The 19,755-nt window shown below is 53.3% G+C and overlaps 8 protein-coding genes across 8 annotated transcripts; 2 read left to right on the top strand and 6 right to left on the bottom strand.

Moving 5' to 3' along the window:
* Positions 1-92: 92 nt before the first annotated feature.
* On the top strand, positions 93-1,587 carry Z517_10607 (uncharacterized protein; the record flags this gene model as incomplete). The annotated part of the gene is made up of 2 exons (XM_013424216.1): positions 93-345; positions 467-1,587. The coding sequence occupies 2 exons, from the start codon at positions 93-95 to the stop codon at positions 1,585-1,587; spliced, it is 1,374 nt and encodes a 457-aa protein (XP_013279670.1).
* Positions 1,588-2,098: 511 nt separating this feature from the next.
* Z517_10606 (uncharacterized protein) lies at positions 2,099-3,373 on the bottom strand (the record flags this gene model as incomplete). The annotated part of the gene is made up of 1 exon (XM_013424215.1): positions 2,099-3,373. One exon carries the CDS (start codon positions 3,371-3,373, stop codon positions 2,099-2,101), a length of 1,275 nt encoding a protein of 424 aa, XP_013279669.1.
* A 470-nt stretch (positions 3,374-3,843) lies between these two features.
* Z517_10605 (glutamate-tRNA ligase) lies at positions 3,844-5,673 on the top strand (the record flags this gene model as incomplete). The annotated part of the gene is made up of 1 exon (XM_013424214.1): positions 3,844-5,673. One exon carries the CDS (start codon positions 3,844-3,846, stop codon positions 5,671-5,673), a length of 1,830 nt encoding a protein of 609 aa, XP_013279668.1.
* A 584-nt stretch (positions 5,674-6,257) lies between these two features.
* On the bottom strand, positions 6,258-10,418 carry Z517_10604 (uncharacterized protein; the record flags this gene model as incomplete). The annotated part of the gene is made up of 6 exons (XM_013424213.1): positions 6,258-7,071; positions 7,172-7,287; positions 7,431-7,469; positions 8,443-8,493; positions 8,605-10,006; positions 10,078-10,418. 6 exons carry the CDS (start codon positions 10,416-10,418, stop codon positions 6,258-6,260), a joined length of 2,763 nt encoding a protein of 920 aa, XP_013279667.1.
* Positions 10,419-12,288: 1,870 nt separating this feature from the next.
* Z517_10603 (uncharacterized protein) lies at positions 12,289-15,140 on the bottom strand (the record flags this gene model as incomplete). The annotated part of the gene is made up of 6 exons (XM_013424212.1): positions 12,289-12,613; positions 12,663-13,018; positions 13,103-13,238; positions 13,295-13,334; positions 13,393-14,074; positions 14,841-15,140. The coding sequence occupies 6 exons, from the start codon at positions 15,138-15,140 to the stop codon at positions 12,289-12,291; spliced, it is 1,839 nt and encodes a 612-aa protein (XP_013279666.1).
* Positions 15,141-15,759: 619 nt separating this feature from the next.
* Positions 15,760-16,879, bottom strand: Z517_10602 (uncharacterized protein; the record flags this gene model as incomplete). Its single annotated transcript, XM_013424211.1, has 3 exons — positions 15,760-16,638; positions 16,698-16,761; positions 16,833-16,879. 3 exons carry the CDS (start codon positions 16,877-16,879, stop codon positions 15,760-15,762), a joined length of 990 nt encoding a protein of 329 aa, XP_013279665.1.
* A 483-nt stretch (positions 16,880-17,362) lies between these two features.
* On the bottom strand, positions 17,363-17,962 carry Z517_10601 (uncharacterized protein; the record flags this gene model as incomplete). Its single annotated transcript, XM_013424210.1, has 1 exon — positions 17,363-17,962. One exon carries the CDS (start codon positions 17,960-17,962, stop codon positions 17,363-17,365), a length of 600 nt encoding a protein of 199 aa, XP_013279664.1.
* A 419-nt stretch (positions 17,963-18,381) lies between these two features.
* Z517_10600 (uncharacterized protein) lies at positions 18,382-18,708 on the bottom strand (the record flags this gene model as incomplete). Its single annotated transcript, XM_013424209.1, has 1 exon — positions 18,382-18,708. The coding sequence occupies one exon, from the start codon at positions 18,706-18,708 to the stop codon at positions 18,382-18,384; it is 327 nt and encodes a 108-aa protein (XP_013279663.1).
* Between the last annotated feature and the right edge of the window lie 1,047 nt (positions 18,709-19,755).

Below are 19,755 nucleotides of genomic sequence, written 5' to 3'. Positions count from 1 at the left end.
CCAGACAGTGTCCTCTGTCTGACTCTCTGTCAGCTTCCTCGACTCTTCTCCAGCCCTCTCAGATCTCGATCGTGTCCTCCCTGCTTCTTCCAATGGAACAAAGAGCCAGTATACCTCCAGGTCTGCCCCGCGATCATCCTATCCAGAGCTACTGGCAAGATCCACCCGATGAGATAGCAGATTGTCGCACGACCGCCGAACTCCCCGATGAGGTCGACATAGCCATCATCGGCTCAGGAGTCAGCGGCGCCTCTATTTCTTACAATCTGCTTTCATCGAATCCAGCCCTCAAGGTTGTACTTCTGGAGGCACGTCAGGCTGCCAGTGGTGCCAGTGGTCGAAATGGTAGGTCTGGAGTCACCAGAAACCGACTTGTACTCCTTGACGTTTGTCCTTCTTACCAGCTGATAAGACGACCTCTCTCCTTCATGGTTCACGAGCACTCCCTAACATGACCCGTTTGAAGGAGGTCACACTAAGACAGCTACCTATCGATCCTTCCTCGACAATGTTCAATCTGTGGGGGCAGAAGATGCCATGAAGATCACCAACCTAGAATACAACTGCATGGTCTCGGTTCACAAATTCGCCCGCGAGAACAACATCGACTGCGATTCTGTGAGGTGTCAAACCATTGACGTCTTTTACGACGAGAAGCAATTTGAAAAGGCTCGAGAATCGGTCGTGCTAATGGAGAAGTTGATGGGCAAGGAAAATGCTCCGAAGCACATTTTCCACAACAGCCAGGAGACGGCAGAGAAATTTCTGGCACCGAACAGTATTGGAGGGCTTGAGTATGAATCAGGGAGTCTGAGTGCGTACAAGTTCACTATCGGCGTACTAAAGCTCGCTCTGCAAAAGGGACTTAACCTTCAATGCAACACTCCTGCAAAAAGCTTGTCCAAATGTACTGCAGATGGGAAGTGGACCATCTCAACACCACGTGGCAATATCAAAGCCACAACACTCGTCCTAGCTACAAATGGCTATACTGCACACCTCTATCCGCAACTCCAAGGTGTGATCGTCCCTTTGCGGGGAGTCGTGACAGCTCAACGGCCTGGACAGAGCATGCCTCAAAAGGGACTAGAAACTACCTACTCCTTTGTCTACGATGAAGGCTTTGAATACATGATCTCTCGCCCTGCCGGCTCCAAGTTTGAGGGTGACATTGTGATCGGAGGTGGTATGCACGTTGCACAAGACGAGGGAACGTCCGAATACGGGAATACTGATGATACCACCTATGACAAGAACAGCGCAGACTATCTCTTGGAATGTACAGAGCGATACTTTGGCGCGAAGAATTGGGGCAAAGACAACCCGGAAGGTCGATGTCGACGAATCTGGTCTGGCGTCATGGGCTTCTCATGCGACGGTTATCCTTTTGTAGGACCTGTGCCCGGTGAGCAAGGGCTATATTTGGCTGCCTCGTTCCAGGGGCATGGAATGGTCTTGTGTTTTTTGTGCGCAAAAGCCGCTGCAAGCATGATTGAAGGGACAGATGGCGAGGAGCTCAAGAGTTGGTTTCCCACATGTTACAGAATTACTCCGGAAAGGCTGAAGAAGAAATTTGGCGGGCGCTAGAGAGCATCAGGAGCGCCCGAGCCCGAGCCGGTCGAGAACGGAGCGGATCAGGATGCGGAAAAGAGCAGTGGCCAGAAAGGAAGGTCTCTTATGCTTGGAGAAAGTGGAGCATCGTTCATGTTCTTAAGACTTGGTCACCTAGAGGAGATGTATATTTCAGCTTGCATAGATCCAATACCTTCGAGCCAGGAAGATCCGGCCACCCAGCATCAACCACCATCAAACAATGCGGTAACCCGAATCAGATCAAATCGGAGCCTGGGAGCACGGACATGAAGAAACCTCTCTACAACATCAGAGAGTATGGATCTTCCTTCGTCTCAGGAGCGAGCCCAACTCGTCATTTCTAGAGCAACGCCGGTACAATGCTTTCCCCAAGAACCCTGCATCAAAAACGCCGTCTAATGCTTTGCTTTCCCCCATCCCTTGTTTCTGGATGTCTTTTGAGTCATAACGTCGTGTCGCGTCCGTCCAACCAGCCCGTTGACATCCCGGAAACCCAATCTTTTGCTTACTGAGTCTGGCACTGCGCACCCTGCGGACCATCTTCATCCTCCCACGCTCCTTGGGCCTCCTGACCTCCGATTTCGTCAATGTCTGCCACCTCGAAACTCACCTCGTCGGTTTCCTCGGCTTCGATCGGTGGCTCCGGGCCAGGGAGGAGTTTCTGCAGTTGCTCCAACGCCTCGGGCTTATCCAAGAAGAAGCCATCTTCAGGGAAGGCGATCTCGACGACGAGATAGAGATCTCCCTTTGCGTCAGACTTCTTGAGCGGCATGCCTTCACCGTGGATCTTGAGCACTTCGCCAGGGCGGAGGATCTGGCCTGGTTCTTGTGGGTGCCTCAGTTCAATACCCCGCCCGTCGAGGTGCTTGAGGACGACGCGGTGGAAGCCCGTCAGCGCCTCGGCGAGGGTGATGTCGAGCTTTGCGCTGAGATCGTTGCCCGTGCGCTGGAACACCTCGTGAGGCTGCTCAACAAGGTGAAAAATAATGTCTCCAGTCTGCTCCGCCCCGGGGACCTGATCTGCCTCGCCTTCGAGTTTGATTTGATCCCCTTCCCGAGCACCACGGGGGATGTAGAGTTCGAGCTGCTTCTTCTCTTCCGTGACCCTTTTGCCCTTGCATTTCTTGCATTTGTCCTTGGGATTGAAAACCTGCCCTGTACCCTCGCAGGCACCGCACTCGACCATGCGCTGGGTCAACATGCCCGGACCCACCTGGCTCAGAACCTGCTTGACACCCTGCCCCTTGCAAGCGGAGCACTCTTTTGCTTGTGCCTTCTCTGCACCACCGCTACCCTTGCATTTCGAACAGATGACGTTCTTGGTGGAAGAGAACTTGACAGTCTTGCCTTTGTACAAATCTTCTAGGGTGACTTCGTATTTCTGATTTTCATCGGGACTTCGTCGCATTTTGCGGCCGCCCATCCCCGGCATGCCCATCCCCGGGATCCCACCGCCCATGCCGAACAGGTTGAGGATGTCTTCCATGTTCACCTCCCCACCCATGCCCCCGGGGCCGCGGGACCCATCGAAGGCAGCCATGCCGTGGGCATCGTAGAGATGTCTCTTTTCGTCGTCGTAAAGGATTTCGTAAGCCTGGGAGGCGGCTTTGAAACGGGCTTCTGCCTCTTCTCGCTCCTCGGGAGGCACTTTGTCGGGGTGGCTGGCGAGAGCCGCTTTTCTGTATGCTTTGCGGATATCGGCTTGAGAGGCATCTCTGGGGACGCCGAGGATCTCGTAGAGATCAATCTCGGCGCCAGTGTTGGGGGTATCGCCGTCCATTGTTTGGTTTCAAAATCTGTTGGGAGATGTGTGTATCGAGAGATGTGTGCGGGAAGCAGAGAATGTCGGTATTGATGGAAAGTGGAAAATAATTAAACGCTTCGAGGCATCCAGCAGATGACAACTAATCGACAGGTTCTGTGAGAAAGATGAGTGGAGATTGACTTCGCAGTTTTCGTTCAACCCAGCACGAGCTAGCACGAAAAGTCGGGCCTAATCTTCAACAGATCCAGTGGTGGCGCGCAAGCAATTATTATTCACTACCAGGTATAGGGCTGCATGTGTATGGATACCTGACGATTAACCCGGACGGCGGAGGAATAGAAGCATTCGAAGAGTTTGGACTGCTTCCCTCTTTTCCTACTGGTTGGACCGTGAATCTTCTGGTGATTTCGAGTCTAGGAATTTTACATTGATTACCACACCTTGCATTCTTTCTCTATCAATTGCAACGTCTTCTCCCGTTGTCCATGAGGGCGAGGCCTGCCATCCGCGTCACTGGATGGGTGTGCAATTCATGTCGTGCCCGTCAGACCGCGGCAAAGGGGCATTCGCTTGTCCCGAGTCGCAAAGCCTCGACTGCGCCAACCAGTAACAGCAGCACCACGACGCATTCCACCCCAAAACGAGGAAAGCTGCCCTCAACACCAGCTCGAACTCGGTTCGCTCCCTCTCCCACGGGCAATCTTCACCTAGGCTCCATCCGTACTGCGTTGTTCAATTACCTCCTTGCTCGAGCGACGAACGGCCAGTTTCTTCTTCGAATCGAGGACACCGATGCAAAGAGGACGATACCCGGTGCGGAGGACCAGTTGTACAGAGATCTGAGGTGGGCTGGGCTGCAATGGGACGAAGGCCCTGAAGTAGGAGGACCTTACGGCCCATATCGACAGTCTGAACGACTCGAGCTGTACAAGACACACGTCAAGAGCCTGTTACAGACGGGACAGGCATACCGCTGCTTCTGCACGTCGGACCGTCTCGATGATCTCAATCGCCGCCGCCACGAAAAGGGATTGAGTTTGGGGTATGACAGGAAATGCCTGAACAGCCTCTCCCCGTCTCAGGCGGAAGAGAAAGCCCACCGCGGTGAAGCGCATGTTATCCGTTTCCTGTCTCCGCCCGAGTGGCCTCGTTATAATGACCTCGTCTACGGCAAATCCCAAGGCCACGGGGCCGAAAAGACCAAACGATTGCTCGTGGACGAACCGGTATACGAGGATGCGATTCTGATGAAATCCGATGGCTTCCCTACTTACCACTGGGCAAATGTTTGCGATGACCATGAAATGCACATCACTCACGTCGTCCGGGGGTCCGAATGGATGGCTTCGACACCACTGCATGTCGCGCTCTATAACTCCCTCGACTGGACGCCTCCAGCTTACGCCCACGTCCCACTGCTGGTCGACGCCAACAAGCAAAAGCTCAGTAAGAGGAACTTCAACTCTGACATCTCACGATTCCGCGACCAAGGCATATTTCCGGAGGCCCTCGTTAATTTCGCGGCGCTTTTGGGCTGGTCTCACACCCAGAAACGGGACGTCATGGACCTCGCCCAGCTCGAATCCCTTTTTGATCTGAAAATCACAAAGGGGAACACCATTGTCTCGCTGGATAAATTGAACTTTTTGCAGGAGCAACATGCTCGCCGCCGAGTGCTAGCTGGAGGAGAAGAATTTGAGCAAATGATTCGCGATGTGGCCGTCTCTGTTTTGGACAAGTACGGCGCTGCGAGAATCATGCAGTTTCTAGCCTCTGGTTCCCAGAAAAGGCAGCTAAGAGATGTGCTCGCCCAGTTGTTGAAGGTCGAATCTCTCCACTACCGGTCCCCGTCTCAATTCGCCGAACAGTGCGCCTTGTTCTTCGAGCCTGTGTCCCTGAAAAACGACTTGGAAGTCAGTGACGTCGGGCTCCTCCATCCGCTCCGCGTCGCAGCATCAACGCTGGCTTTGATCCCAGAAGAGTCGTGGACCCGAGACACGCACCTCTCGCACCTCCGCTCCATCGAAGCGAGCGGACCCGACGAGTCCGTTGACGCGCGGACCTGGAAACGGGAGCTGTACCACTACCTCCGCTGGGCATTGCTGGGCGGCAGACAAGGGCCCGGAATCGCCGAGACACTGGAGATCCTGGGGCGGGGGACGTGTATCGCGAGAATCCAAGACGCGAATCTACGGGCTCGAGAGCTCGAGTCCGTCACGACCAAGCCCATCATCCAGGCTCAAGGGTGGAAAGGCGATGTCGACGGCAAGAGACGAGTCGACAAGGAGTGGAAAGCGTATGCGCTGCGTCCGTAAGAGGAGAGAGGGATATATATAATGCTAATCGGTTGACTCCTCTCATTTTTCCGTGTCTTGATGTCTTACGTGTCCCTTCTCGTAGTTTCATGCTCGACCTATCCTATACGTTGGTCCACTCTATGCCTTGTTGTAGGATGTAGGAAGCTGGAATATGTATGTATGTATGGACATACATCACATTCCCTCCACGCGAAAGAGTATGGGCAGTATCCGTCAGGAGGCGTGCGAAAGTTACCAGGTAGTCTTTACTTGTACATGTACTTGTACTTGTAGATTAATATCCCTCTGTCCGTGTCATGGATGTCCTGTATACGAGCCCAGGTTGGGATCTGGAATATACGGTTCATCGAAGGAGAGAATCAGGAGAGGAGCAAGGAAAGAAGAAAAGAAGAAAAGCAGTCAGTAAGTCGTCATTTGGTAGGAAGTCTTTTTTTTTCTTTTTTCCTTTTTCCGTGATTTTCTATCGCGGGCTGAGGCTGTCCCCTCTCAACCCAGAACGGTGAGTAGCGTGCAGCGTAGACAGCATACACGGACCGTGGCAGATACTTGAAATCTCTTGGTAGGGTATGCACACCAGCAATCTACTCGGTGACCTCTCTGACCATCTCCCAGTTCCCTTTCAGATCCTCCTTCCAGAGAGTGACCTTGTTGTCACCGCCCGAGACGGCGAGCACATTGCCGCTCAGACTCCAGCTCACGCGCCAGGTGACGGCGTCAAACTCCAACGTCTTGGCCAGGGTCCAGTCGCCCACATTGCCGGGCCCGGAGTTCATGTTGGTGCAGGTCCAGATCTTGACCGTCTTGTCCTGGCTCGCGCTGGCGATGTACGACTTGCTGAGCAGGGTGGGCGACCAGGCGACGTCGCGGACCCAGTCGCCGTGGCCGTTGGGCAGGACCAGCACGTTCTCGTACGTGCCGCTCTGCGGGTTCAACTCCCACAGCTTGACGTTGTTGTCGCTCCCGCCCGTCACGAACCGCTTGACCAGCCCACCGCCACTGCCCGCCGCGGCGGTGCCGGGGTCTTTCCGCGTGATGGCGCCCGGCGGGGCCGACGGCGCCCAGCTCACCGCGTTCACGCCCATGGGGTGCGCCGGGAAGATGATGTGGCCCCACTGGTTGTCGCGGAACTCGAGCACCGACACGTTGCCGTCCGATGAGGCACACGCCAGCAGACAGCCCAGGTCCGGTGGTGCCCAGGAGACCATGTTGACCGAGGCGGTGTGGAATGTGCTCGTGAAGACCAGGGTCCATGACGACTGTGACTGTTGGCCCGGCTGGGACTGTTGTGAGGGCGTTTCGCGGTAGATGTGTACGCGGCCATCGTACGACGACGAGGCCAGTAGAGTGCCGAACTTGGGATGCGCCCATGACACGCACCAGACCGCGCCTTCGTGGCTGTAATGCGCCATCGAAAAAACACAAACTCTTTGTTAGTGTATGCCAACAAAAACCTCGGGTCCAGTGTTTGACAGAAGGGGTGGGGGAGGGGGCTCACCCTTTCAGCGTCTCCGTTAACCGGTGTTGGTCGCCTTCAATCTCAAAGATCTTGATGGTCTTGTCGCTCGAACAAGTCGCGAGTCGTCGGCCATAGTAGTCGAGGACCGCATCGTGCTGTCAACCACCGTATCCCGTCAGCTGGCCACGTCTTTCCTCAATCGCCCGAACCCAATCTCTTGAAGCCGTAGAAGCAATCATTCAAAGTATATTGTAGGATCCATCGTGGGTGTGGACAAGGGAATGGCAGAGCAACGTACAATCATATCATCGTGGCCCGAGTTCGCAATGACCTGCGCCTGTTTTATTGCGCACAAGTTAGTTTAGCCATGGCAATTTCTCGCGACGTCAAGACACGGAGAACCACCAGCTAGACAGAGGGAGAGTTGTATGTCCAGCGAGGAACCCCAGGCTGTGTGTTCACTCAATTGCGCAGTCTGCGGCAAGGGACAAAAAAGGGCACCAAAAGAAACATACCATTTCCACGTCAACTTCGTCGGGACAGGTACTCGGGGAATATGTAGGTGGGTGAATAAGGGAGAAAAGTGTGACGGCACCAGAGGAAACACTACCGCATGTCGGGACGGAGGTGACAGATGTAAGCACAGAGAATGGAGAGAACACGTCGAAGACTCGTAAATGGGTGGAGGATGGTGTTTGCGCAACTTGACAAGTTTCATGATCTGGCAACTATTTCGCTGCTGGAGTCTAGATGCGCAGTTCAGCCTCGTGCGCTCCGTGCATCTCTGATCCGCCATCTTATCTTATTGCACGAGGCTGCGCCGTTAGGACAGTCATCGCATACAAAGACACCCACTAATACTACACTGTGTGCCTGTGTAAGCTGTTCAGTATCTCATTCGGCCACAAAAGTCTCATTTCTCTTGTTTGATGTAATAGCCATCAGACAAGACCGCCCAAATAGAGGCATCGTTCTGGAAAATCTGGGGTAGTTCTACATTCCTTTCCGGCACATTGCATATGCAACCAAAGACTGGCTGATATATTCGTGCCTCGCAGTCCCCGTCCGATCATTTAACAAACCGTAATGCCCCGATGCATGTAGCCTGACCAGCTCTTCCTTTTTCTGACCCGAGATCCCACCCACTCCTGAACAGCTCCAGAATATAATGCACAAGCACCGCGAGGACTCAATCGAGGCTCACGAAAGACGAGAAAGAGTAAGGACGTTCCGTTTCAAACCCGCACAGACAACAAACTCGACTACCTGCCGAGTGGTAAGGTATGCCGGTGCAATCCCTCATTCCACACAGGCAGCTTCTTATCTCGCTCGTAGACCAGCCCGCAACTGTTGCATAGTGTCTGCTCAAACATCACCAGTCAGCATCGTCAAATCTCAAAGGGGTTCAGGAGTCGCAATCACAAGTTGGAAAGACAAAGGCAGAAGCAAAAGGGAAACAGGAGGGGACTCACTCTAGGACCCATAGGTCCATCCCGAACAGCCCAGACGGCGCTGCCCCAAATGAGACAATGTTTACACCGCCAATTCTGCCTCTCGTATTCCTGCAGTCGATTGCCTTCGCCTCCCCAGCCAGCACCAGCAGAGCTTCCAGTAGCGTCCGGGGTCTGTGCCTTTGCCACGGGAGAGAGCGATCGGAACCGCCGCTTCTTCTTGCTTCTTTCTCCACGTCCCATGAGGGGAGTGTCCTCTCCTGTCCCGGCGCTCCCAATGGTGGTGTAGTCAAAGTAACTTCCTCGTTGCTGTGCTTCCTGTTCTCGAGCAGAGGGCACCATCCCAGCTGTGGAGCTGAATTTGGCAGTCTCTCTCCGCAATCTCCTCAGTTGACGTTCACGATCACCCTCTCTCTTCTCAAGCTCTTCTTTACTCAGAGCCTCGAATTTCGGCTCCCATTCGGCACCAAAATCGTCAATGTCGTATCTCCACCCAGCACCTTCTTCGCCTCGGACGGCTTGGTTGTCGATTTCTCCGCTTAAATGGTTCCCACCGATCATGACCATGCCGCCTTCGCACGCCTCCTTCTTCAGTCGCAACACTGCTTCGTAGATCGCATGAGTGATAGCCATAACCCATTCGCCGCCCAATCCCATGTCTGCGCAAGTCTGTCTTGCAAATGCCTCTGCAGCACCCGGTGGGTGTAACAATGACCATTCGAATTTGTCTTGGTAAAGTTTCGAGGAGAGGTAGATTGAGAGCGTAATTATGCAGCGGTACGTGTCGTCCGGATTAAGAAATGGATCTTCAGAGTCATCCTGCTGCTCAATCAGGGGTTCTGGTGGTAGCGGAGAAGCGACTGCTGTTATAGAAGCGCCGTTGGTCAATGTAATAGGATGAGGTGTTGAAATGGCGGGAGTTCCCGGTGTCGTAGAGGTTGGACGCGATATGGAAGCCCCCAGGTGCGCCCGGGGTGTGCCGCCACGAGAGCTTCCATTGACAAAAGCTGACGGTGTTGGAGCAGGGTTGGTGTCAGGCATTTGCGATCTCTTCTGCTGAGTGTGAAAAAGAGGATGCATGGCAACACCCGCGTAGTCCTCCAATTGGGTCCGTATTTGCTGACTGACGTTCATGGCAAGACCCGTTTGGTTCGGCAAGTCCAGTTCGCGGACAAAACACTGTGCAAAGTCATCCGGAGTGAGCAGATTCTCGTGTAGATTCCACAGAAAAATATCCCGTATCTTGTAGCCCGGCAAAGGTTCAGGTTTCTTGAACATTGGGAGAGAAGGGTTGACTCCGATGTCCCCTGTGCGTGGCAGGGGGAAAGGCGCTTCAGGCTGGTAGGGAGGTACATCGAGGTCGATACGTATCGGTATAAGGGTGAGTGGGAGTTGCGACTGGATGTGTGCCTGGGCATCGGTCCTGTTCGACACAACAAAACTTGGTCAATAACACTACAGTGAGATTTCAACAGTCGAGGGGGCAGCACTAACGTGGGCCTCACGGTCCTCCTGATTATCCAATCCCGATAAATGGGCTGCACATCGACAGGCTCGTGTATTTCCTTTCCCACCTTTTCATGCTGCGGTTCCTTTTTCTCGAGCTCTTCCCGTCGTAGCGATCGCAGTCCGGTCGGTCGCCGGGGCCCCTCGCTGTCTTCAAAGTCGTCCTCATCATAGGCATCATCTGCGTAGTTGATTATGGTTGTCCCTCGTTTGGTGGTGCGACCGCCGGGCACGACATTTTGGGTCTGGAGAACGGGCTGGAGGAGGGTGTTGGTGTACTGGCGAATTCGTGGGGGATAGCTGGTCACATATGCTTGCGCGGGCGCCATGGTGCATCGCGGTTGGCTGGACGAGTGATACAACACTATGACATGGTCGACAGCGACAAGGCTTGGAAAGAAACGACTCCACGCGCCACGCCCGTCAGAAGGGTGTCAAGGGAATTGGCGAAAGCGTGTCGCAATGCGCTGCGGTAATGGGCGACTTGAAGAAATGTTCGCAGTCGCGACTTTCGATCCCTTCCGAGACGGGTCTAGTGCCAAGCCAAGGGACTCCCCGGTAGTCCCAAGACACTAATCCGATATTGGAAAGAGCTTAAATTGGAAAAGTAGTTGACAATACCTCCTCAATCACCAGTTCGCAGAGGTCACATCAAGATGAGATGATGCCCTAGACGTTGTCCAATTTGGATCATGTGTTCAACCCTGACCATGAAGGTGCCTTCTTGAGCCCTTGGCCTGAAAGGCCTCCATGAGGTCGCGCTTTGATAACCCTGATTTCGTGGAGACAGCCTCCCCATTGACCACATCTTTGCCCAAACTGGCAACTGTTTAAGCATGTTTCTTGTCCGGCTTTCGGATTGTTTAGGTCTTTGTAGTTTTTCTGGGCTAGCTCAGACGTTGTGTCCGCCATCGTGAAACATGCGGAGAACTGTTCGTGCCCTTGACCTTGGAATCGTCCTTTCTCCCACTGAATACGTCGCTGTTCCCACTCAATATTCCGAGTATTTTTACCCGCCTGCCCGAGATGATATGCTGCAGTCTTCACTGCAAGTCCCATAGTTAGCATCCGGCGAAAGTGGAGGAGCGGATGAAATGCTCCGTCCTGTCCACTATGAACAAGCGATAGGAAAGCGCAGGTACCTCGTATATTGTCGAGGCTCCATTCCTGGCCTCGTTGATCGAGCCCAAGCTCAAGTGTTGTACGAGGTACAAATCGTAATCTCCTCGTAAGACTAGCTCTCTCTGTTGGACCCCATGTACCTGTTTCGCCAAGCTAGAGCCCTTAAATCACCCTCAGCCTTGCATGGGCATGCCAACCCCACTTTTAATCCCAGACAAGGCTGAAGTGATATATAGACAAAAGGCACCCAGCATACTCACTCTCAGTACGAACGAGAAATTCACTCACCACCAAGGCCCCACTCCGATGAAAATAATCATCAATATGATTTATTCCCTCGTAATTTCCTGCAACATAGCCCCCCCACCAAGTGAAAAATCACACACCAAAAAAAAAAAACTTGAAGTTCGAACAGCACTTGGAGACCCCTACAACTTCGAGTTCGGGGGGCTATTGTTTACAATATTGGGAAAAAGGTCTAGTGGGTTAGGTGGGAGGGGCCTTCTAAAGGGGGATCATGAGCTTGCTGTAGGGGTCTTGCACATGGTTCTCCTGTCCCAGAGTACCTCGTGGCTGTTGTAAGATTGCTCGATTTAACCCTCTCCACCGGGGAGAGGATAGGAGCCGCAACACCTGCGAGGGAAATGGGAGAAGGTATACTAGAAGCCGCCGGAGCCAACTTTACCTTTTTGCTGCTGGTTGGGAATCAACAAGGAAGTTCCAAAGGGAAAGTTCACTGTTCAAGTCTCACTCATGGAGAAACATGTACATATTTTTTTATTACCCCAAGTTACAAATGAACAAACGTGGGATCCTTCTTCACCAAGCTAACGGCACTAGGCGATTGTGACTGGAGGTAAGAAGAAACCCAAATATTGGCTGTATGGAGCCTCACCCAGCTACTTGTGGGCAAACCCTAGCTGTGCAGGCAATGTCGCGACAATCACCCGTTTCATACTCCCAAAGGCCCTAACACATGGATATTTCGAAACCGAACTTCTTTTTCTCCTGATCGCTCAATGCAAAACGCCAACACGGCAACGAAAGAATGACTGCGCTCCTGTCATCGAAGGCCAATCACGCTCTGAACAGGATGTCAGGACAACGGTATATTGACACAACAAAGAGGTAACTCACCATTTCGAGGGTCCACACTCTTCGAATCCATACCTTCAACTTGCCCTCAACCCCGTCCACATCATTCAGCTCAACACCCTCCCACCAGCATCTCCGAGCCGGTTTGCGCCAAAACAGGAGGAGTTTTTGAGCCATGCCCACAGCATTGCTCCCGGCCAAATCCCCTTTGATATCGGTCCGTAGCCGCGCGAGAGCCAGGCTGCAGATAACGGCCTTGTTTGGTTCTCCAGCTCGATGACCCCAGGCATCATCGTGATTAAACCCGCTGTATGCGTCAGCATCTCCATCTGAGCTGATCGGTTTGTGGAACATACCCTGCGGTCAGCATTTCAATCAAATGTTGCTCTGTCGTGCCAGCTTCTTCACTCCGCTTAAGACCAGAGAAGATTCCGTCTTGTTTGAGTAAGGATTTCCCAGCGGCCCGTTTGATCTCTGTCATTTCCGGCTGCTCAATGTCTGGACGAGGAGGAATGACATAAAAGTCAAGATCTTCTCTCAAGACTATGATTCCCGCTCGGTCCTGAAGCATATCCTTGGTCGAACCCTGTAAGGGTTCAATCGAGATGGGGTCATGTTCTGGTGGTGTTGTTGGGGAGGGAGACGTGGAGGGTATTGATTGAGCCACATCTCGGAAGAAATTTAACATATACTGAAGGGAGGCTGGGTCATACTGTGAAGAATAGGTTACATCTCCGATATAGATACAAGGATTGCTAAGAACAACAATGGGATGGGGGCTTTGATTGGGACGTACGTCAACCGGGTAGACATCGCCTTCGTGAAACGAGTTCATGTGGCCATCCGGGAGAAGGCCATTGGGGAATAATGATAGCAGCACAAACTCGGGCAGCGTCAACAATTCATCACGGGAAAGAGTGAAATGCGTTCCCCTGAGGTACAGTCAGCTTTCTGTCTGCTGGCTTTCAGTGTGAGCCAAGAAACAAACCTCAAGTCCAATGTGATGTGTTCATCAGCTGCGGCCTCGCCTACTACACACCCATCGTGTCAGTCTCCATCACTTCTCCCAAGAGCATCGCCACTCACCTCCTAAAGTGTTGATTGGTGGGCCTGTTTGCTGAACCTGTGTGATGATGCTGGCCGCACCACCCGCTGCCGCCATGAGGTATGAGAACGACTCTAACGGACTAGAACCTTCGGTATAAGGTGGTGGCGGCTCTCCGTCGTCAACAGCCTTGCCGGAAGAAGACTGAGCTTTTGTGTCTTGTGGGAGGGCAGCTTTTGTCTCGCGCTCAGCCTTAGACCCGGGTTCGTCTTCGGCGAGAGCCTCCTCGAAGGAGGGTGCCGGGGCAGAGGCTAAGAGCGAGTCGCAATGAGTCTCGGTGACAGTGGCTCTGATGCGGTCGAGCTCGGCGTCGGATGGAAAGTAGAGGGAGGAGAAGGGAGGTGGTCGTGGGGAGGGAGGACTCGAGGATGACGCTGCGGACCTGGGAGAATGTGGCGGCGGTGCAATGTATATCTTGTCCTCGTGTTCAGTGTCGTCGTTGTCGAAGGAGTGGTTAAATCTCGACAACGCCGTGATGGGCGAGTCTCCTCGATCAAAGACCGGAGGTGACAAGGTGACTGATTGGGCGCCGCGAGTGCGCAGCAAGTAATCAAACAACCAATGTGGAAGTCGTGTCGAGTATTGTTTCAACGAGGCAACGCGCAGCGACAGAATCGGTACTGAGTAAGGGGAGTCGATCTTTTTATCTTGACAGAGGTCCTGCTAACGTAGCGATCGCGAGGAGGAATGTTGATTAAGGATGAGAAGGGTGGTGGAACATTGGATTGAGTCACGTTGAGCTGGACATTGGGCGTTTGGGATACTGGTATTGTGCAGAGTTGCAGCGGAGGTGCGAAGTTGGATCACGATGGGCCAGGTTGAGATTAACGGGCCAGGTTTAGTGGCTTCCCCGTTATTTTGCACGGCTGCTGCAGGTGGAAGTTGCCCGTTGGGGTGGCTTATAAGCGCCTTACGGGCGTCCAAACAACCCTGAACAGCAACCACCTTTTACCTTGCTGGGCTCCAAGGGCACCTCCCCCCTTAAGCTGCTGCACGACTGGGACATTTTCACTGGTCCCGCCGCCTCCGCTCTGCCCATCTTTAGTACCTGACGGGCCGCCACGCCTTTCCCTTGCTGTTAAAACGGGCCCCGGAGCATGGGGCTTCTCGCCTGTACCGATTTGGGGAGAATGGTAAGACCTGCGTTAGATTGTACTCGCAGTCAGGATAAGAAGATGATGGTATAGAAATATCTTAAGCATGGCCCAGGATAGCCATAGATGGCTTCTTGCTCCCTCCTTCAAGCCCTGGACGCCAACTGCACCCCCCGCCTGCTCTTCAAATAATCGTAGAATTTGCGTTGCCTCCCTCCACCACGCAGGCAACATCTCCCTCCACAGCTACCACAACTACACGTACCTAACCATCACCGTCACTTCAATGGATTCAACTTGTCCATGATGCCCTTCTCTTGCCCCGCCGGCCGAACATCTCCACTTCCTTGACTGGGAGTGAGAGTCTCGCCGCCAGATCCTGTGACGGTGCTGCTCTTCCCTCCCTCGGCAACGCCAGCAACCCTCCCAGTGTTCTGAACCTCGCTTCCTGTGTCCAGGTCGACACTCTTGTTCGCCGCACCGGCGTGCCCACTCGTTCCGATAATGCCTGATCCTGCTCCGGCGCCGGCGGTGGTCGAGGCTCTCTTCTGGCCTGGAAGCCCAAACAGTTCTGAGTGTGAGGATGCAGCACCTTCTGAGGTGCCCGTCGTGCTTGTTGTCTGGCTGTCGGTCATTTTTTTTTCGAAGAGGTAGGCCCGACCAAGTGCGGTAGACAAGGTTGCTATACAAGATGAGTTTTTGCGATGGTCTTTGTTTCTTTTTGTCAAAATTTGCCTTTGCTAGGGAGTCGTTTTCTAGCAAAATGTCTGAATAGACGTGGCACGAAAACATGCACCACCCTTAGATATATTCTACTGAATGCTCCCTGCACAGCCCCAAGTCCATTGTTGACGGTCGCTTGCTACAATGACTTCACCTGGCATTATCTGACGACAGCAGCATGACGATCATGGCGAATGCTGAAAAGGCAAAGAGGGGCACCTCGTCTTCGGATTAGTTCTCCGATCAAAGAGGAGGGAGATGCCTCTAAGCCTCGTCACACGCCCAGCGCGTAGCCCAGTGCCTAAAAGACATCCATCACCCAGTACTTCCCGGTCTGTGTAGCAAAGATCAGCAAGGGGTCTGTCTTGGTTCGCCCACATAGCGAGGCCGCCCAGGAAATCGTGGCAAGAAACGAACTTGATAGAGAGATCCCGGCGCTGCCAAAGCTGATTCCACGCGATTCTCATGGTCGGCTAGTAAAGCATAATCCCATGCCCTTCCCGTCTTGTTCCAAGAAAGCTTGCTGCTGGGTTACTTTTTGAAGAGCTGCAAAGCGTTCCTGCTACATAATTTCTCCTTGTCGTCGTCACTGGCAAACACCTGGGGCAGATACTCATCGTGCTGCTTGGACAGGCCTTGGACCACCGGTAAGGGCGTGTAAGGAAAATCGCTCCCAAACAGCATCCTATCGACGGTGACGTACTCCAGCAGGCCCTTGGCCTGCTCCGGGAACGCCCATCCCGCCGTGTCGAAGTAGAATTGTTTGTTGAGCCTCTCCTTGACCCATGCTGGAGTGACCTCGTTGGCAGATCCTCCCAGCTTCATGACCTCGGCGACGCTCGAGAACCGGTTGATCAGGGGTGGGAACGCGCCTCCGACGTGTGACATATGGAAGGTGATGTCGGGACACCGCTTCACGGTGCCAGTCAGGAACAGATTGATGACGGCGCGAGCACTGTCAAACAGGAACTCAAACATCGGTCTCGGGAACTGAGGGAGTGGCGTCGCTGCAGTTCCCGACGACAGGCAAGGGGTGGTAGGATGGATGAAGACGACGGCTTTTCTCCTGTTCAACTCGTCGAAGACGGCGTCAAAGTCCTTGTGTCCGAGATACGTCCCGTGAAAGTTGGTGAGCACAACAAACCCGTCGGCGTTGAGGTGGTCCATGGCATAGGAGATCTCTTGCAGGCTGCCTTCGACGTCGGGCAAGGGGAGAGAGGCGAAGAAGCCAAATTGGTCGGGCATTCGCTTCTTCAGATCCGCCCCGACCTCGTTGACGTGTCTGGCCAGTTTTCGGGCAAGCGCGTCGTCGCCTGCCTTGAGGTGGACTCCCGGTGTGCTGATGCTGAGAATCGACTTCGTCACGTTGATCGATTTCATCATTGTAAGGTGACTCTCTTCGCTCCATTCCTGATCACAGCCATTAGCTAGCCTCTTGGGCAGATTGATCGGGGGCTCTGCAGACGTACCGGAATCGCTGGCATGCCATCAGGGTTCTTGTGGCCATTTTCAGCAAGAGCCTTGCGGTATTCCCTGAGGAAATCAGATTAGGAGGACTCGACTCGACTCGCTTCGGGCGCCTCCCGAGAATGAATTGAACTTACGCAGGCAGGTAGTGGGAGTGACAGTCAATCTTCACATAGGGAGACATTTCTGGCTTGCGAGTAGTATTGCGCTGGTATCAAGGAGTGCAAAACTATCAGTTGACAGAGATTCAGAGGGTTTTGGTGCTTCGTTCATATAAGACGGACGTGGCGGTATATCGCGGGGTTTGTGGAGGCCCGCAGTTTCCCACAAACCACCACGTTCAACCTGGACTTTGTAAAGACCGATCTTTACCCGCCTCGCCGCCAACTTGTGTGGGACGGGAAGCAATGGTGGGCTAATTGGACACAGCGCTCTGGAAACGTCCCACGACGCAGGGCGCTGTACACAATATCCGTGTCTTGCCCGATCGAGGCTTGTGAGGAAGACTGGGAGTTTTGGACTGGGGTGTAACACAGGACTGCGGAGGCAATGGAGGTGTGTAGACGAGGGAATTCACTCCCACACCCATACCAGGAAGGTGCAGACCTATCGACGCCTGGCTGCTGTTGATCAGACAAAGTACAATATGACCCCCCTCCTTCTCCCATCAACCCGCCAGAGCCTTGCCTATCATCTCCTTTGCCCTCTCACTCAGATCCATGGCGAGCGCCAACTCTTGCCCCCTCTGGCCCATCTTCACCCACGTCTTCTGCAATATGCCAATGATCTTCTCTTCATCGTGGCCCTTTTCGAAGTCGTCAAACTGGTCATCCAGAAACACCAGGCACGCGACATCCTCAATGACCTGCGCGTCGGCGTCGCCCTTACCTTCCCCCTTTTTAAGATCCTCCTTTGCGATCAGCGCTGCCACCTTGCCGGCTTCCTCCTCCGTGTACGAGCACTCCAGGCAGATCTGCCTGACTTGCTCGGCCTGCCGGTTCTTCAGGAACGTGCGCCACGCAAAGTACCCGGCTTTGGTGCGCGGGTAGCTGTCTCGCGGCACTTCCCAACGGCGGAAATGCTGGGCACGGGCGGCCGTGGCGAGCAAGGGGCCCGCGTTCGGCGTGTGGAGGTTGAGGTAGCGTGTCATTTTCTGAGCATAGTGTAGCTCGTAGGGGATTTTATCGCCGTTGACGTCGACCGTGTTCGGGTCCTCTCTGTGTGCTGCGTCTATCAGTTCCAGAGCTTTCGAGACGTCCGGAGCCATGGTGGGATACAGAGAGTGAGTGACCGTGTACTTATACTCTGTATAGATACCGCACTTTTGTCATTTTACTATTGTGAAGAAACACGCGAGATCTCCAAGTGCATTTGGGATCTCGTGGTCCGAATCTGCCGAAGATTTTCCCAGCGTCTAGAAAATGATGTCACTCTGCAGTGGGGGATGTTTTGCATGTGCGAGAGTCAACATTCAACGATCCAGAAGTTATGGAGGTATGGAATCCTCTCCAAAGCCCAGCACGTCGAAATACAAGTCATCTTGAGTTGACGGTGCCTGTGTGTCCTCCCCCGGTTTATAATCCGATCGCAGGAGAAATAGTCAACAACAGACGTCCTCTCGCCCTTTTGGCAAAGTCTCTGGCAAACGCCAACAAACCTGTGCTCCCAACGCTCTCTAATCTGTGTTCAAGCGCCGCCCTCCCTCTTTGCATACTCGTCCTCCATGCGCTCCTGGTACAAAGCATCAGCCTCCTTTGACGTGATCCTCTTCTGCTCGCCCACTCCACCACTAGTGATGCGTCCTTGAGCAGGCTGCCCCGCTCCTCCATTCGCGACAATGTATTGCTGTTGCTCTGCTGTCGGAAGGGTGGTCTTTGTCTTTGTCGTCGTTGTTTTCTTGTGGCTGGCCGAGGCGCCCAGGGACAGGGAACCGGAAACCGCGCCAGCAACAGAGGCTCCGGCATTGGCGACAGCCTCGGACGTGCGTTTGAAGAATCCAGCGTCGTCCGACATTTTTTTGGGGGGGGGTTTTTTTTTGCGTCCGGTCAGCGAAAGAAGATGCCTACAGGTAGAGTCCTTTTGAGCTCAAATGTTGGTGTTGGCAGGAGGTATGAGTGTGTCTTCACAGCCTGAAAACGAATATATGAGGGTGGGAAGAGGTTGAAAGGAAAGGATGGTGCAGTCGTGGAATTGGATAGGAATATATTTCCAGGGCCAGGTGGGAACTCTTTTCCCAGTACGCCACAACGCCCGACCCCGTTGCCACGAGGGGAGGGGTTCTATCAAAAACAGGTTTTGAGGACAAGATTACCCTTTTCGAAATCGGTTCTGTCGCACATGTCAAGAGCTGAACAGTGAGGCAACCACGCACCGAGCACGGATGTGCCTGAAATTCGCAGCTTGTGGCAAGGACATGGTGGTGATGTCATGGGGATCTTCAAATGACCAAAATGACCAAAATGACCGCAACTTTTCATTGAATAATACTAGGTACTGTATGTCATTTGACACAGCTCCCTATAGAGGATCCACTCTACTCGTATTGTACGGTCCTGCTTATACCCTATCGCTGTGATTGGCCGGGGCAAACAAGGCTGTCTTTGTCGCAGGGACAATCATGGACAAGGCTGTGGTTCAGCGACAAAGCACAACCGGGTCTGTAACAAACGCTCACAACCCACCAGGATGAAAGATCATTGTCTCCTATACATAGAAGCGCTGGGAATAGCAACCCGCTGTTTGATGCAACTCAATAAGACGTGAAGTTCGTAGTTTGCGACGCAAGCAAGAGAAGAAGAATATGCAACTTGTTTTCCACCTCCTTGATTTCTTCAGCCTCGCGACTCTGTCTAGAGATATATATTCTGTATTCATTCGAGATCCCAGCTTAATCGCTTCTATTGCATAGACACAGACCACAGTCAGTTAATTTCCGCTGCTCTCTTCACCTCTGTCAGTCATAGAACTGCCTTAACAAGTTGTCATTGTGTTCGCATATGGTCCAGCATTCAGACGGTACAAACCAGTAGCGCTTGCAACTGCCTCTCCCGCTGATTCACT

This window comes from Fonsecaea pedrosoi (assembly GCF_000835455.1).
Source record: "Fonsecaea pedrosoi CBS 271.37 unplaced genomic scaffold supercont1.7, whole genome shotgun sequence".
NCBI lineage: Eukaryota > Fungi > Ascomycota > Eurotiomycetes > Chaetothyriales > Herpotrichiellaceae > Fonsecaea > Fonsecaea pedrosoi.
Note: the sequence above shows the minus strand (reverse complement) of the source record. Positions and strands in the feature narration are given on the sequence as shown.